This window comes from Adelges cooleyi, unplaced genomic scaffold, assembly GCF_023614345.1.
Source record: "Adelges cooleyi isolate 19-005CV unplaced genomic scaffold, UGA_ACOO_1.1 ACOO_flye_CR_arks_rails_tigmint_CR_PRNA_23, whole genome shotgun sequence".
Classification (NCBI taxonomy): domain Eukaryota; kingdom Metazoa; phylum Arthropoda; class Insecta; order Hemiptera; family Adelgidae; genus Adelges; species Adelges cooleyi.
The window spans coordinates 16,732,121-16,751,541 of NW_026095893.1; the positions used below are offsets into that span (position 1 = coordinate 16,732,121).

The window sequence follows — 19,421 nt, forward strand, 5'->3', positions numbered from 1 at the left end:
TTGTAACGAGATTTGAACAAGTTCGGACGTCTACGAGCAAACTCAATTTACTCTTTAACCGTAGCCAACGATAATCTGCAATAAAAGTTGAAAGAATTTTTTTAGTTAAAAGAAAATTACGCTTCGGTTCTTTTCGCATGTCCGAGAAACCTAAACGCTACTAACCGTCGCACTCGCCCTGTAAAAATAATCTTACTTGGCCCAAGCACGAACTGCATACTGTTACGCCAACATATTTTATTTTAGTTAAATGTTAAATATAAGCTAAATGATTTTTTTTTTGTTATCTGGAGTATCTTAAGAAGGAATTACTATTTAACGGTAAATCACCATTAAACTAATAATACTTTTTTTGTTACATGCAAAATTTTACTACTAAAAATACTTTTTTTCTTTAATTGACTGTTTTTTCAACAAAATCAAATACGGATATCCGTAGTTTTGAAAAACAAACACATGTTTTGTAAAATGATATAAACTGTAACACCAACATCTCAGGAAATAGTATGGTTTACCGTTTCAAATTATTCGGCGACCTACAAACAATGCGTTTTTGAAAACACATTTTTGTACAATACCTGTAAATATTCTAGTTTTTGTATACATAAACGCGCAGACTTAATAATATATTCTTCCAAGTAAATTTCAGAAAAATGGTTCAAACATAAATAAATAAACAAACGAGAAAAAAAACCATGAAAATAACTTATTTTTGCTAGAAGAACAATAATAAAGTTGAAAATGTGTGATATCAACAGGCATTTTAAATTTGCTTACATTGTAACAGTCGTTGTAAAATAGTCAAATACATAAATGTACTGGTTAAATACTAATAAGCATATTTTCTGAGTGGTACCTAATAAATCGTTTAGTAAAGTAATTATATAAAACTAATTAATTTCCATTTTTATGTTGTAATATGTCTTATTACGCCATAATCCATGCATTATACATGCCAATCCACCTAATGTAAGAAGATATTTTTAAATGTATTTGAGTCTTTTTTAAAAGGTATTGAAAAAAAAAATAGTGAAGTTAGTCTGATAACATTTAACCATGAAGTATACAACCTTTCATATAAATCAATTCTTATAAATAATGATAATTAACTGGAACTGATGTTTAGATTATAAAAGGTGACTATTTTGGGTGACCATTTTTTTGAAGCTTTGAGTGCAAAGAGGTTCACTCTCAAATTCTTTGAAAGAAAATTAGAATGAAAAGTTTAACAATTTGTGATTTCTACAATTTATTACTCAGCGTATCAAAAATATTTTTATTTGAACTCAATTTGTAATTCAATATTTGTAAAAGTGAAAACATTTTAATAAGACCCTGATAACATTTTCAAAAAAATGCTATTTTGTACTGTAATAAATCACATTTTTTATGTTTTATCAGTTTTGATATGTTTCAGCGTAATTTAAATTGCAATTCTGTAAAAATTAGATGTACGAATGATTGTTAAACCGATAACTAAGAAGAACATAGTCTAAACCTGGCTTTGGAATAATGTATATGTACATAAATCATATTAAAACAAAAATTAACCAGCTATGTAAATAAAATGGGTACACTGTAAGCACCTATCGAGTTTCTAATATTTTAGTCGAACTGAGTTTCTATTATTTCAGTCAAACTATACACCAATCTACAAGTCACAAGTAGACCCGTATCAAACAGTTAGTTTAAATGACTGTATAAGTTACTATTGTGTTCTGAGAAATTTGCAGCGGTCCAACAATTTAAGTAAGTAATAACTATCAAACTCCAAAGTTATAATTATGTTATAACTTAAGTAGACATGAGCCGATATCGATTTTTTTCTTCTTTACCGATTGAACTATTGCAAACCATTTTACAACAAATGATATAACTGCTATAATGATATAATGATCTCAGATGACAATACAATGTTCGGTCATAGTATACAGGTCGCCAATACCGGGGAGTCGTTCCTTTAACATTACATGTTTTTTTGAAAAATAGTGCCATACCTATTTAAATAATATTTCAACATCTGAGTAATCTATTCACAATCACAAGTTACCTTAAAAGTAATAAAAAAAAAAATTAGTGGTCTAGAAAACAAAATTATTGAAAACAGCCTTGTAAACTTTTCTCATCTCTGGTGGTGTCTAAAACTAATATAAATTAATTGTATGTTTATTATTATTTACAGATAAAAATGAAACGACTTTGTTTTTTTATATTATTTATCAATGTAAATGCTTTGACAGATGAATTGAGTAAGTATTTTATTTTAACAATAACATACTGTAAAAAAAAAAAAATTTAACTTTTTTTTACAGTGAAGCAAGTTGTCATCACAAGTCAGTAACATTTTGATTTTCAAAAAATTGCTTTAAAATTTTACTGTTCTTATAGACATATTTTTAAAATTATGTATTACAGACGCACTCATCAAGCATGCTTCTAATATGAAAACTTGTGTTGTAAACGATAACTTTATTGCAAGTATGATACATTTTTAATTAATTTACCAATATTTGATTATTTTGTTATGTTTTCTTAATAATTGTCAAGTTATTTGAAAATTAAAAATTATAGTTCCAGTGTATAGATTACTGCGTAAATGCAAAGTTATGAAAGTCAAATAATTTATTTAACTAAAAATTAAAAGTTTAAAAGTTTGTATAATTTACATAGTGTATACTTGGAAATAGGTAGTGATTATTTAACTAAATAAAAAGAGTAGCGTTAAGGCACTGCTTAAAGCATAATTTAATTTTATATATAATATAATTGTATATATAATTATATATACATAATTTTTAATCTTGTATAATAGTTAAAAGCTTATTTGTTTATTCTAGATGGATTGGAGCATGTAATTAAAAAAATCGTTTTTAAAGACAAATATCTATTAGGTATCTTCAATATATATATATATATATATATAATAATAATAAAGAAAACAAGATAATGCTTGCTAGTAGAAAAGAATATTTTTAAATTATTTAAATTGGAATAACACAAATGCATATCAATGCAAATTTATCAGCAATATAAATAATACATTTTTTATCAACAATTTAAAAGGAATCTTTGTTTTATATGTTATTCTTATTGCCACATTTTTTACCTCAAACTCTGTCTTCCATTTTTAATAGAATAGAAAATCAAATCCAGTGACATTAATTTATAAAACGTTAATTTTAGAAAAGATGATTCATATGATCGCCGTGCCGGGTAATAATTTTTATTAGATATTATGAAAATATTTTTGTATAATTGTTTAATATTCTTGAAGCACTCAATGTATTTGTTTTAATTATTTCAGAATATGAATACCAGGACAAACAACGTAACCATACATTCATAATTCACATTTACAATAATTTAAGCATATTCATTATTACTGTTATGTATACTAAATATTAGTTTCAATCATAAAAAATTTATATTCAAATATGTTTTTTATTTTAGAATCTATAGAACTCCAGAACTCAATGGAAAAAGAAATAAAAGATGAACTAAGTAAATTCGCTCTTTATGAAAAACGCCAAAAATCTATTCAAGTAGTCATAATGATACAATATAATATTATTATGTTGTTTGCTTAAGCTTTTGATGGTTATTTGAAATATAATTTAAAACGTTAGCTTAGACATGGCTATTAGAAACAATTTAATATTTGTTTAGCATTGAGCATATTAATTGGTCTAATTACTATCAGTTTTAGTATGCTTGTGTTGGTAACTTACCTATTATGATTTTATATTTGATTTATATATTGTTATAGATATTGTTGCTTTTGAATTTCCACACGAAGGTAAATCGAAAGTCGTAAATAGCTTTAAGGATTGTTTTAGAGTTCAAATTTGCTTTATTCTTCTAAAATATTTTAGGTCATAGTAGGTTTCATACAATAATTTCAATAAGATAAACTTTTAGTCTGTGAGAAAGGGAGATACAACCAGTTAGTCAATTTAACCGCTTATCGTGGTTACTATTAATTTCTGATGGTGCAACATTTTTGTTAAATTACAGTTCTTCAAAAATATAATACAATCGTGTATCAAATAATATTTTATATTTATTTTTTTAACAGCATAATCGTTTAATAATTTTTGCAGATTCTCCGGCCTTAAATTTGGAACAACTTGGAGAACAGAGAAGACATCTTACTGGAAGAGCTTTAAGAAATATAATTAGACAGGCAATAGGTTAATATTTATATAGTGTTGTAATGAGCTCCGAAAATATTTAAAACGAAATTCTATAATCGCAAGTTATCCAAATAGAAAACTTATAAGAATAGATACGAATAAGGTTGATTGTCTGTCTATAATAATTGATTGTCATATTAGTTAGTCAATATTAGAAATATGTTTGAACTAAATAATTTGTGAATTAGAAATATAATGACATTATTTTAAAATACCAGTTAATTCACTCACACATATCTACCTGAAAATTTACTACGGCCAAAAGTAAGTTCCCTTTTTTGGTGTTTTTCTTAATAAAAAAAAATTTTCACTACACATTTTCTTCAGAAAATTTTATGTTTTAGCCCCATTCTAAATCTTCCTACTATCTAATTTTCGGTTATTCAACCCCAAAACTTCTCCTAAGAAAAAGGAATAAAGTTAAAATTTCTGCATCTTATAGAGGAAATTGTTTATATTATTTTGGTAAGGGGTAGAGAAATGTTTTCATTTTTGACCCAATAATTTACATGTTGAAATTATGAATTAACTAAAAATAATTGTGCCACGATCACTGCCTTGTAAATATTATAAAGAATATAAGAAGCATAAGTATATCGAATATAAGTATTTTTAGCTACTTATATTCGAAATACAACTCACAATGTAAATTCTTTTTGTTTACTATCATCATGTTAAAGAGAATCATTGAATATTAACTGATTGTTACACCCAACGCTTTTATTGTAGTGTTGAACTGTTGTGTTGTTGTTATGTAATTCGAATTAAGTAAGAATACTTTCTTCGAGCTTCAATACTAATGGCAGGCTATTAAAAAAAATAGTATTATCACAGTTCTTTGAAATGCAATGTAACTAAATATCACGATCAACTAGTTCATATTTTGCTTTATTTATTGCTTGTTATTTATATGGTTATTTATTATTTTTTGCAGATATTAAACATTTGACCAAACTTATAGACTATGGAAGAATTGGAACAACTACATATGATTTAAGAAATAAAATTATCCGTGCATCAGGTAAGTGTTAATAAAGTGTTGTCGCGGTTTTAAATCATTCTATATTAAATATATATATATAAATACTAATTTTAAAATAATTTTGGTCGTATAAACCCTAGCATAACCCTTATATAATCCTAGGCTAGGCTAAGCCCTACTTGTTACTGCTGTACGTACAATACGAACACCATACATATTGTGTTATTATTTTATGAATTGTTTGCAAGGCAATTATTTTTGCCTTGCACCATAAACAAAAGTAGTAACTAGTAAGGTAAATTTAGCAAATTATACAAAAAAATTTTTTTTATTTTTTTAGATAGATATATGCGTGATGTCCCATTAATGTCGATGTGTCAATTGATAGCATTGTTATGGTGTACACAATGTCCAACAACATTTGTAAGAGTTGAGGAAGATTATGATAATAAAACTTGTACCATGACAAATAAAAATATATTATACACAACAAAAGTTTACCGAAAAATGAAGAATATAAATGGTAAATACATATGGTGGCTAGTAAACCCCTATAATATAAATCAAGAGTTACAAGCACTGAAAGAAGAAATATTATTATAATTTAGACCAGGAATCATTGGTAAAACTATTTTCTACAACTCTAATACTATTTAATAATATTTGTATTGTTCGCTAATATTCAAGCTGTAATCGTTTGATGTATTTCTTAATTAACACTATTATAAACACTTTTGTTGCTTATGTGATGATTTAAACAGTGATTTTATATTTTACAATACAGGTTCGATATGAAGCATTTTTAATAATACAATTTTACTTATTCTTTGCATCAACGAAACGTTTGCTTTTATGAAATATAGTAATAATCACGATTATTGTTGTTGCAAAGTAACAAAGTTTTTTTAACTTACATTTTAAAGAAACTAACTTAACTTAAATCGTTGAACAACTTTATTCCTAACACGGCATAACCTTGATGCTACAATAATTATAGCAAACGCAATAATGTCTAATCATTAATAACTTCTGTATTCAACTTGCATATCTTTATTAATTAAAGTTATTTCACCACCTAAGACATAAAGCTACGTGCAAGCCGGGCAAATTATAAATTTATAGAGCTCTGGAAGAAAATAAAAAAGATACAAATTTGAATATTGATATTCTAAATTATCGTTAACAAAAAGTTCTCTAAAAAAAAAAAACCTAAATAATTTAATTCTTAGAACTGGGGAAAGAGCAGAGTGCTTGGTCATTTTTATCTGAGTGCATCACTCTATTGCACTCCAACTAAATTTTAAACATTAATAACTTTTAAAATGATAAAATGTAAAACAAACTCTTTCTACATCTTTACAAAGGTAAAGGGTGTTAAATTTTAAACTCAAAAATCTTCTTTGAAAACTAACATAACTCAGATCCGAACTAAGCTCAGATCAGAATTAAGCTCAGATCGAAATTAAAATATCTACATATTATGCGTTTTACTCAATCCGTAATGGATTGATAGTAAAAAAAAATGTTATAAAACCACAATAAAAATTGTATTGAAATAATTTAATTTTAAAAAACTGTGCAACTGCTGTTTACAAATTTATATTATCTATTAGTTTATAATTTTTAAATAAAAATGTTTTGTTTGTTGTTGTAGTTTTAGATGATCATTTATTCATCGAACTTATAAGATATATTTATTTATTTAATTTATTAACGTCTAGCGGCAATTTACATACATGGTTATACAATATTGGAAACTTACATAAACTAATTGATAACAGCGCAAAATAAGTTAAATTAAGATACAATAAGAACACTGGTACATATATACAATTTTAACAAAGAGACAGAAACAATAAAATATAGAGTTATATACATAATAGAAAGTAAATATTTAGATTTTTAGATACTAGTTAAAACGGACTAATGGCGTTGTTGGCTGTACGAAGCATACGGTGCAACGGATGGCTGTGGCCATAAGTGGTGGAGTGATTAGGGGTATGGAAAAGTGTATAATGCCTTGAGGGATAGGTAGGGATTCGGAAATGAATAGAGGAAAGGAGGTCAGGGGCATCTATAGATCCGTCAAGTAAATCTTGAAAGAAACGAAAATCGGCATCGATTCGACGAGGGTGTGAACTAAGTATGGTTGAGTAGTCATGTTGGGGATGGTCAATTTTGAGTAGGAGAGCAACTTATAAAAGAAACCTATTCTGGACACTTTCTAGCCTTAATTGATCTTTCGCTAAGTAAGGATGCCAAACTATCTATACTACTTTATTGGCATTGAAATTCAGAAAAATCCAGCAGTCTTAGCTAATGAACGACTGACAACTTTACTAGCAAATAAAAAGTTATTTTAATCAATTTTTAATTTAAACTTTAGTTATTCATTTAAATAAAAAAAAAAAAAATTCTAATACAAATATTGGTTAAGTAAAGCGTAAATAAATATTGTTTTAAAAAATGTAATAAAAAAAATTATAATGTGTTTATGTGTAATTTTTGTTTAAGTTTTCATAATAATTTATATTAACTATATGTAGTGATCAGAATAATTCATAGTAACTAGATTAGAAAACAATTTTTCTAAGCTAAGTACTTGACAAATGTATTTCAGCTGTAAGTCTAGCTATCTGTCTGATCAGAAACGACCTACCTAATACAGAAGCGAGTGTACGGTGCTGCTTACTTGACGATCACAGTACATTTTTTTTAAGTTTAAAAGAAATATCTAAAAGTTAGACGGTTACAAATTAAGTGCCATCATATGTCTAGATATTGGTCGCATTCGAAACCTTATCTGCTCAGAAATCATCGTCTAAGCCATTATCCGGTAATAATGAACGTTTAAAATTAGTTTAATCACCAAAGGTTCACGTGGCATGAAGCATTAAGTTAGTAAACTTAAGGTCTGGTGGTGTGTCAGAGCTTTAAAAGTGTTAAAGTATGACATTCAAATAATAACAAAACTATTTTAATTTTATTTTTTATGTGAACTATATGTTGTTTTATTCTGCTGCTTATTATATCCCTGATACTACGACCATCCTTTGTTATTATAGTACCTAGATATTTGTATTCATTCACTTGCTCGAGTTGGTCGCCATTTAGTATTATTTGAGTTTGGGTTCCTTCGTTAAGGCTTCCATGGTTGATGCACATTGTACAACACAGGTCTCCATTATAACTCTATGTGTTCTTTCTTTTTTTGCATTTTTGATTTCTTCCACTTTTGGGTTCTTTAGTTGAATGTATCTCTTTTATTTTGCAGTTGCTTTAACTTAAGTTCGCAGTGAATCGAGACCCGGTTATGGCCACTGACCACTATTAATATCTGTTCCAGGAGAGCTTTTACTGTCTTTGAATTGATTTTTGTATTTCCCTCTTACAAGTATATAATCTATGTGTGCTCTTCTTATGTCACCGGGAGCTTGCCATGTCTTCATTTATGATGTTGTAATTGTGTGTTTGTTATTACTAGACTATTTCGTAGGCAAAATTCTTTTAAGATTTGACCTTTTGACTATTTTTAATTCCAAGTCCATACTTGCCAACGATATTCTTTTCTCGCCCTTCCCCCACGGTGGCATTAAAGTCTCCAAGGATTTAAAGATTTTCTACTCCTTTGGCAGTCTGTATTCATTTATTTAGTTCTTTATAAATTCTTTCTACTTCATCGTCTTCCTACGATGGGAATGCGAACTTCAATTATCACAGTATCTATTGGTTTAGTGTCCAATTTGACTAGAATTATTCCATCGATGAATTGCACATATCCCTTTACCTTGTGTCCCATTGTTTTTCTGAAAAACTATCCCTATCCCTTTTGTAACTAGCCTTTCATATTCTGTATTCCCCTGTCCTGTTGTAATTCTAATACAACATAAATAAAACAACTATTATAGTTTTGATGGGTTCGTACGTCAAATTCTTGTACCCGTTAACATTTCTCAAAAACAATTGAGAAAAATAAAAATAAAATATGCAAAAAAAAAATGTTTGCCCTTCGGTTTTGAACCACAACTATTCGCCGCTGAGGGGCTTTCGTCACTGCATTCGCACCAATGAATGACCGAAGGTTATTTAAAATTTGTTGATTTTTTGTTATTTAAACAAATTATTATTATATAAATACATATTAACGAGTACATATAAAAAAACATCAAAATCATTACGCCTCTCAGTTTTGTACTGAATGTACTTTTTTTGACAAAAATAGCATAATATTCTTCGGTTGAAACCAGACGTGATAAGGAACAAGACGAACGGCTTGCAGCTCCGGTTATCAAATGGTTGGAACTTAGTTCAAATGCACGTCGTTTTCTCTTGTATGCAGTACATCACTTATCATATTATACTATCAATATCACACGTTCCTAGCTATAGTCCAAGAGAACCCAATGCAGCAGAATAGAAATTAGTTGAAGTCTGTTGACATCATAATGAATACATACGTTACCATTTAAGTGTCTGAATATGATATAAAAATATCCGATTTGGAAGAGAAATAAAAACACAAAAGACATACATTCAAAAAATTAAATTACCAATTTTGTGTGCTAAAGTTCGTTTGTCAACCAACTAAACGGCTCTTGCTATAGGCAATAGTAGTACATATAGGTCTCAAAGACTAGTGTGTTAACTCGTTCGAAAGCAGGCGTCTAAAACTGTGTAAACATAAGTATGAGAATCAAACCGAATTATATTTTTCAACTTGTGTTTACTTATCAAGCATTATGGAAATTCAAAACAAGTCACCGTAGCAAAACACAATCTTTTTATACATAAATTATAATTGAAATTTTAAAACAAAACAAATCAATACCCTGATTTAGAATTAAGATCACACGTTCCTAGCTATAGTTCAAGAAGACAGAATAGGACTTAGTTGAAGTCTGCTTACATCATAATGAATACAGCAAGGTTTTCTTGGTTTTGTCAAACTCATATTCGTTAAAAGGTCATCGGTGGCTGGGGGGAGGGGATTTTTTTATTTTGGTTTACGTTTTTTGGGATCTTATAACAGGTCATAATGGGTCATAAACTGAATTTTCAGTTGTTAAACCCATAATGGTCTACAAAATCCACACTAATATAGTGTTTAATTTACTCTTTGGGGTTTTTTCATTTTAAACAAAAATGTCTTCTGACTAATTTTCAACTCTTAAATCCTAAAACCAATGTTCTATAAAAATTTCGACTATGCCCTATTGTTTTCGCGAATATATAGAAAATCTAAGTCGATGGTTTTTCCCAGTTTTGAGAATGATGGAGTTGACTTTTTCTACTTTTAACACCCCAAAGTACAATCTGCATACGGTTTCGGATCTATTGAGGTGATGCACGAATAATTTGGTGGACAGGAAAGAAAGTTATCGTGACTTCACAACATAACATATTATAACTGCACAACAAGTTTTATTTTCGTGAACAAGTTGGTTTTAAAAGTATTAAAAATACTGTATTTTATTAAAACGTATCGTTGATATTTGTACTAGACCGATATTTTAACTAAAATTCAATATGCAAGTTAACTATATTAATACGAATGATAAGATACAAGGGGACAAGCGTCCGCTTTTAAAAGTGATTTTATCTTTTAATCCTTGAAGATCTGTGACCATCAGGCACCCCTAACCCAATATGCTCCTACACTAATGCACTGCATTAGATAAATGTTTAAATATCATATTTTATATTGAAATCCAAAATACAAAACAATAAAGCTAAAATATCACAGCTCCAGTTATATTTACTGTAGCTCTTCATATCAAGTGTCTGACAATCAATTAGACAATTATTAGTATTCTTTTGGTATGGGAAATATGTACAAATTATGAAAATCAAGTTATTTTAAAATAGCTATAATATTATAACATATTAATATTGTTTCTACTCTGAATAGATATAGCTACACAAAGAGAGCTTATTAAAGTTAAATCAAAAAGTAAAGTATTCGAATATTTTACAACAACTGTTGTAAGATAAACAAATGACAAATATCTGTTGTTATCAACTTTAATATTGCACTTTAGCAAAAACAAGTTGTTTTCGTATTTTGTTTTGTAGTTTGTATATTCAAATGTTTAAAGTGTTTTTCTAAAACTACTGTAGCAATGTAAACAAATGGTAAACACCCATGGAAGTTAGTTGTTACAATCTTTCAAATTTAACATTTTAAACTAGGTCACATTTTACAAAAAAAATTGTAGAATTATGTTTTTGATTGAAAAACAAGTTTTCATTATAATAATTATGCTAAAATAACAATAATATTATTATCACATATCTAATACTAATATAACTTACGTTACTCGTTGATTTTTGTACAACACAGATTTTAATTTACTAAACTACCAATTAAAATTTAAAACTAAAACTTAACCAGATGTAAAGGATAAGAGACACGGGCTCTGCGTGCAGGGTAGATACAACAGGGGGCTATGGGATCCATACCACCTCTTTATATTTGAAGTTAAATTTTTTTCAACCCCTCTTTTTTCGATCCTGCCTGGCTTGCACGTAGCTATGTATCTTAGGTGGGGAAAATACATTAATTTATAAACATATTTTATCCAAAAAAGCAAGTAAAATACATGAATTATAAATGGTTAGACTTTATTTTTTTTTCGCCCACCCCTAAAAATTAATCTATATAGTAAATAAATAAGTTTATCAAAATTTGGGGTCATTCGGTAAAGTTTAACAGATCGCTAAACGCGATTTAATATAAATTTTAGGCATTTTTCATTAATTTGCACAATTTGTTGTCTAAAACTAAAACTATTCAATATTCTCGAAATCTGACTGTTTTGCTCGAATCCTAAGAAGTTACTTTATCGTTTGATAAAATAATCTATAAGATTTTATCTCAATTATGTACGTAATTTAGTAGTTTTAATTATAAAATATACGTTTTTTTATTATTTCCAAAGTCACACTAAAAAAATTATTGAATATTTTATTTTTTTATTACAATTTTAGGATATTATACTCCAAATATTCAATTAATAGTACTTTTTAAATTAAAACTGTTTTGCATACTTATCATTTTACTACACTATTGAAATAGAAAAATACTAAAAAAAAAAATAATTTTATTGTATAGGTAGTTTGGGTCAGAAGCTCAACGAAAAATAATGTTATATAAAATAAAAGTGTAAATTAATTTCATAAATACATTGTTGCTACTGACCCCATAAATGTTTTATGAGCATAATGACGAAACAATTTTAAGAATTGATTCAACAATTGGGTCGTAAATTATTGTTTTACAAATATTTACTTACATCACTTTTAGTGATGTAAGTCTAAATTTTAAAAATATATATATATGTGACGCAAATATATACATATATATTTGCGTCACGTTTAGTCATGTCTTTCATTACAAAAGAGAAGCTACTCCAATAATTGAAAAACTGAATGAATACTTGTATTTGTTTTTTTTAATAGGAAAAAAGTATTTGTCTACATTTTTTTTTATAAGTTTAATATAATATAAGACCTTAAGATCTTTAGTCTAATGTCTTAATGTAGCCTGTAGGCGAATGGCAATACTTGGTAACATCATAAAATTTCAATATTTAGAACTTCAGAGCTGTCATAATTTACAATAACAAATTGTATAGTTTTATATTACATTATATACGTTTAAGTGTGCTATAACGCGCATACAAGCAAAATTCACAAAAAAAATCCCAGGTGTTTATTGATTTGTATTTTGTTTTTTTTTTTGTAAATGCTTAAACATTTTTTTTTGTATAATTGTACCCTTTGTTACATACATTACAGCGAATACAAATTTTGATAAAAAGGAATAATAAAAGTATAATTAAGGGTTTTTTCAAATAATTTTCATTTGTTTGCATTGCACTGGTTATTGTAAAAAGTACTGTATTTGATGTACAATACAGAAAATTCAACTAAATTTTAAAATGTTAAATTAGTACAAATAATTTTTTATAAAAGTATACATATAGGCATCGTTTAGCAGAGAATTTTTTTTTTATCTTATAATACAACTTTTGAGCAGTGTTGGGAAAAGATACCTATAAAGTTATCTAGATAAGATTACGGATAATTGAGTAATATATCATCTAGATAAGATATTAAATTATTCATTTAACATTTATTTCGCTAAAAGATAAAGATAAACACAATTTTATCTAGATGAAAAATAGATAAATTAAATTTTAACCTTCATAAAATGTTATACGAAAATGTATGAGTGAAACAAAGTATTTACACAGATTACAGAATAATTTAATAACCAATAAGACGTAGGTACTAAGAAATGGACAGTTACGTCAAAGAGCAAATTTTCCTTATATTAGATTTCGAGATTTATGGCTACTCTGTTCATTTGTCATTTATTATTTTCATGTACTCTGTTTATGTCATCTTTTATGTAGGCAACAGTAATAGTATAAATAGGTATAAAAAGTAAATACGAGTTTATCAAACTCAATAATCGATGACGGGACATTTCATTATCGGTTGAAACTATTTATAAACATATTGTTCTTTTTTGAGGCTTAACTATCGTTTTGGCCACATACGGTCTACGGACTACGGAGAGCCTACATTATGTTTAAAATGTTTATTACAAGGTTTTGTTATTTTATTTTGATTAAAAATACAAATAACTTTTTGGAAACGGCTCATTGTTTATTGGACTTGTATTACTATTTACTATTTTACTTTTATAGTCTTTACTCTTTACCCTATATGTAGTTATTGATACAGGACTCGCCTGACATGTATATATATTTGTAAAATATAATTTATAACCATTCTGCTCAAATAAACACCTGCACTTTCGACCATTTTTTTTGTTGGGATTTTGGTCAATGTTAATCTTGAAATAATTATCGTAAAAATTCTTATAAACACGTTTTATATAGCACTAGTAATTATTTCGAGAGTACTGGGAAAAAATTATCAACATTAAATAAAAACTGAGCACTGTAGTCGAGAACTACGAATATAAATAATAAATTATACGATAATACATATATAACTCTTATCTACTTCTACCTATTAAAAATAGGTAAAATACGTTTTGTATAATCGACTAAAATACATTGGATTACAATGGAATATTGGACTTGTCTAACAAGCCAACCCCAATGTATTAATAATATATTCTTATATCACTAATCACTGTTCATTAGGACCTAGGTATATTAATATTTTTAGGCTAGGACTACATTATGCGTTTCGTCGGATCCCGAAACCTGTTTTTGTAAAACCCACGAATAAATAACTTAAAAAATAGTTACAATTTCTATCTAGATTAATTACCTCAGATAACCGATTTGTTTATCTAAATAAGATAATAAGATGATTTACTTTTTTTTATCTAGATAAGATGTTAATTACAATTTTTTATCTAGATAATTTATCTAGATAATTCCCAACACTGCTTTTGAGTTATGACTAATACAAAAACACCGATCACATACGATATATGTACATTATTGAGCAAGTGGTATTCAGACTATGTAGACACAGTTTTATCCAAGTATGATGCAGAAGATAATGCTATTACTTATATGTAAAACAACAAAAAGATACATGTGTTTTTAAAATGCCAACATTTTTAAGAAAAATCCATTTACATATTTATGGAATCAAAAATATGTGTGGCTATTTGAAAAACGAGGGCGTTACTTGTTTTACATGAAGCCAACATTTTCAAAGTATTACAATACAATAAATACAAATTCAAGAATAATGATAAATAATAATTATAAAATATGTTTAATATAATAGACCAATATCTAATGAAAATGTTCAAAATAAAAATATGCCCTTTAATTTGTATGTATAACAGTAATATTTAGGTCGAACTTGCAAGAAAATAGTTTAAACATTAATAAAAACAAAATACATTTCGAAAAAAAACTGTATGTAAAAAAACATAAAAATATGTCATACCAACAGGTATTAGTTATCTGTTTACATTGCAGTAGTTGTTGTGAAGAACAAGTTGTTTTCGACAAAACACAATAACACAACTGTACATATTTTATTTTGTACAAAATAACAGCTGGCGTAATGGTAAAACTTAGAAGTATGTGATACCTACTGCAGGTATTTGTTATTTGTTTACATTGCAATGGTCGTTGTTAAAATACCACTGGTTTTTGATAAAAACTGTACATTTATTTTTTTAGTAAAATAAAGATGTTCTTATAATGTTAGAAGTTCAATATTAATACAGAAAACAATAGCATAAATAAACAAATGTTTGTAGGAAATATTTGTTTAGACTACTATGTAATGCCGTAAAAAAATTCGATACCGTCATTATATCCTGAGTTCTACTTGAAAGCACTTTTAACACTCTCAACAGCTATAATATATATTTTATACATTGAAATGAATTCAAAAGTTATTTTTGTTTTATGTTTAACAGTTTGCTTTGCAATACAAAAAACGTCTGGAATGGAAGAAGACAAATCTGATGAAAAGGGAAAGAAAATTGTTAAAAAAAAGGGAAGTTCGTCTGGATTAAACCAAAACATAGTAAATATAATATAAATTATAAATATAATTTCAAAGATATATAAATTTAATTATATTCTTATTAATAATAGTATATAATATGCAAAACGGTGTACATGTTTTATTGGCCATTAAATTATAAATGTATTGATTAATTATTATGAGTGTAATTTTCTATTTGTAATATTACATAGGTAATAGTATAGGTAACAAGATACTAACCGGACTATTATTTATTATTATATTTATTTTTATTAAAATAAAAATCAAATAATTTAGATAAAAATCAAATAGTAATTAATTTTTATTTAATTTATTAATTATATTTTACTTGCCTACATGAGAGTTTAATGCAATAACTTGTTTGCCATGACAAATACATACATTTCCTTAGAAATTAGAACAATCGATTTCTTTATAATTTTTTTGAACATTCAGTTGTGTACGGTAAATTAACGAATTTAGGAACTATCCTTACTTTATCTATTAGTAAAGTGTAAATTTTTATTACTTTCAACGGTGGCATAATTACTGGTATATTATCTGGTGGTCGTTTCCATTTTAGAATTTAAAAAATTATCAATTTAAAAATAAAATTATTTTTAAAGAAAAAAATAAAAATTATTTTTATTAAATTTCAATTTAAACTGAACGAAACTTAAAACATTTCATTTAAATAAAAATATTATTTATACACTAATAAAAATGATTTTATAATTTTAGGGAGTGTGGAAAATGATTGTAAATTCGCTAGGTCTATTGGGTGACAATCCGACTGAAGAAGAAATAAAATCGCAAGATATTACCTCAGAAAATTTGTTCACTATTACAACGTTGGAAGCACGTATGTAGTAAATTTTTTTTTTTTTTACAATGTTTTTTATTTAATTGTATTAATACGGTTTTAACTTTTCGGATAACATCTTAACAAGTTACATTTTAATAGTCTTTTTGGAAAGACTAGTCATTTAAATTTGTGTAACACATTTTAAAATATAAAACAATTTAAGCGCAATTGTATGCAACAAAGTATTACAAATTTATTTGGTAATCATTACCATATTTTTATGTTTATTTAGCACCAGGGAAAGTTACATGGGACGATTTTGATAAACTAGTAGATAATGTTGGATTAAATCTGGTTAAAACTAGTTATTACAATTGGGCCATGAGCAGTTCCAAAGGTCGATGAAGATTAGGAAAATACACATATTACTAATATCACATATTATAAAATATATATTTCAAAAAATATACACTTCTATATTACAAGCATAATCCGTGTATGTTTATCAAATCTGTTGCAAATCCTCATCAGCTCTTCCTTTTCTTTACAAGTTACCTACACTAAATGCATACTCAAACAAACTAATGTAGTGGTGTGTTTATCTGTGCGTGTCAATTAATCGCATATTCCGTCCGTAATAACTTTTAAGCCTTATTTGATTACTAATAAAGTTACTTATTCCAAACGTTTAACGACTAGTCGTGAAGGTAATTTTTTTTGTATATAATTTATGTATAAGGTAATGTGTTAAAACTACACAGCTAACAGCCATATTATACAAAATATAATAAATCTAACGGCGTGAAATTTCCTCAAGTCATTACTTCAAAAAAAAAGTGTACATTAACGGCAATATTAGGGTGAATGTATCAAATTTATCTAACTTAAATACACAGGCCACCCAAATTTGTCTTTGAACCTGTATGATACTAGTAAGGGAGTAAACGCAGATATTTTAAATAATTAATTATTACATGCTATTCTGGAATCATAAAATTATGGTACCGCTTGAGCGTCACTAAACTATTAATTTTGTTGAGAGTTATTTCTATTTGCAAATAGTTTTATGATAATTATTAATTTATGTCTTCGAATTATTTAAAAATTTATATTGTTCTTGGTTTTCGTTTGATAGCCTCAGAAAAGGGATATCTAGTGTGAAACTATAGGAGTTTACACTCGATTTTAACTATACATTTAAAGTTTAAGTCCAAAAATCCGGTTTTCTTTGATAGGGTATATATTAGACTCAATTTTAGTACAAACTATAGATCACCTTTTTTTTTTTCAAGTAACCGCTAACCTTCGGGAGGAAGTAGTGTGTAAGGTAACAGTTTAACGGTTACATGAAAAAAAAATTAAAAGTAAAGTATTCTAATATTTCACAACAACTGTTGCAATAAAAACAAATGACAAATATCTGTTGTTATCAACCTTATTATTGCACTTTAGCAAAAACAAGTTGTTTTCATATATAAGTTGTTTTCATAGATGTTTACCATTTGTTTACATTGCTACAGTAGTTTTAGGAAAAACACTTTAAACATTTGAATATACAAACTACAAAACAAAATACGAAAACAACTTGTTTTTGCTAAAGTGCAATATTAAAGTTGATAACAACAGATATTTGTCATTTGTTTATCTTACAACAGTTGTTGTAAAATATTCGAATACTTTACTTTTTAAAGTAAATTGTAATCCAATATTGTATTATTGTTTATCAAACCCAAGCTGTTTCCCACACAGACTGTTGTAATGTAAACAAACGGTGAATTCAGTTGTTTTTGTATTTAAATGTTTGACCTAATTTATTTCTGGCACGGAAGTATCTCGATGTTTCAATAATTATAGCAAATACCCTGATATGTCTAATTATTAATATTTTACGTATTTTACTTAAAAGGTATTTTTAGATAGAATGTTTTTTTCCAGAAAAGCTAACAATACTTTTTCTAAAACTTAATACAATATTTTCCCACCATTTGTATTGTTTTAAATTGCGCGGTTGTTATGAAAACATGCTGTTAGCAATGTTAACATGTTGTTTTTTACAACGACAGTTGTGATGTAAATATATCACAATATCTCTAAAGATCGTATACTTATAATTTTTAACGACTTAAGAACATAATTCGCATAATTTTGGCTCTAAAAAAAAAAAAAAAAATCATAACGATTACTCTACAATTGGCTACAATGCCTATTAAAGACATTTTAACACTTAAGGACAAAAAAAACCTAAATAAAGTTTACATTATAGAGAAAACAATACATATTCTAATATGTTATGTGTAACATATTAGAAGTGTGTATTTTATTACATAACATACACACTTAATGTTTTAAAATTAAATGTAAATTTACTATTTACAAAGCCTTCTTCGTAAACAAAATACATACATTTATGTTAAAACCCGATCCCTACGAAGTACCATCTTTATTCCCGTAACTTGTTGTACACATTTTAATCAAATTATCATATTGGAACCGAGAATATTGAAGAGTTTAAAATCACTTGTATTTCAAAATCAGTATTTATTATGATTATGCATTTGTTTTGTATTTTTTCAGGTTTTGCATTAATTCATAAAAAAAGTGCTTGATTTTAAACAATAAAAACTTTAATATCTAGTATACGCAGGTCAATACATACAATTACAACTGTACATTTTATTAACAAAAAAAGTAGATACTGACGTCTGCCCGTTACTGCAGAATAAATGTGAAAACCCGAATTTTTACAAAATTCGTGAAAATGCAGTTTAAATCTTATAACTGAATAAATTATGTGACATTTAAATTAAAACATTTGGATAACGAACGAATGTACACAATAAAACAAATTAAAATGTCAACAGAATTTCACATGCAATAATTTGATGTATAAGGAATTTAATCCCTAAGTCTTGATTTGTATGTTAACGTCAATTTTATTTATAAT

At 26.9% G+C, this 19,421-nt stretch overlaps 1 protein-coding gene across 1 annotated transcript in view; it reads left to right on the forward strand.

Annotated features, from left to right (window-relative positions):
* Nucleotides 1-16,888, forward strand: part of LOC126835952 (uncharacterized) — a 123,060-nt gene extending 106,172 nt beyond the window's left edge. The window contains exons 3-9 of the mRNA XM_050568854.1: nucleotides 3,451-3,501; nucleotides 4,101-4,190; nucleotides 5,128-5,214; nucleotides 5,516-5,698; nucleotides 15,602-15,711; nucleotides 16,414-16,534; nucleotides 16,770-16,888. Of these exons, the coding sequence (XP_050424811.1) occupies nucleotides 3,451-3,501; nucleotides 4,101-4,190; nucleotides 5,128-5,214; nucleotides 5,516-5,698; nucleotides 15,602-15,711; nucleotides 16,414-16,534; nucleotides 16,770-16,882 (755 nt within the window). The 3' untranslated portion in view covers nucleotides 16,883-16,888. The remainder of the gene's footprint in view (nucleotides 1-3,450; nucleotides 3,502-4,100; nucleotides 4,191-5,127; nucleotides 5,215-5,515; nucleotides 5,699-15,601; nucleotides 15,712-16,413; nucleotides 16,535-16,769) is intronic.
* The last annotated feature ends 2,533 nt before the right edge of the window (nucleotides 16,889-19,421 follow it).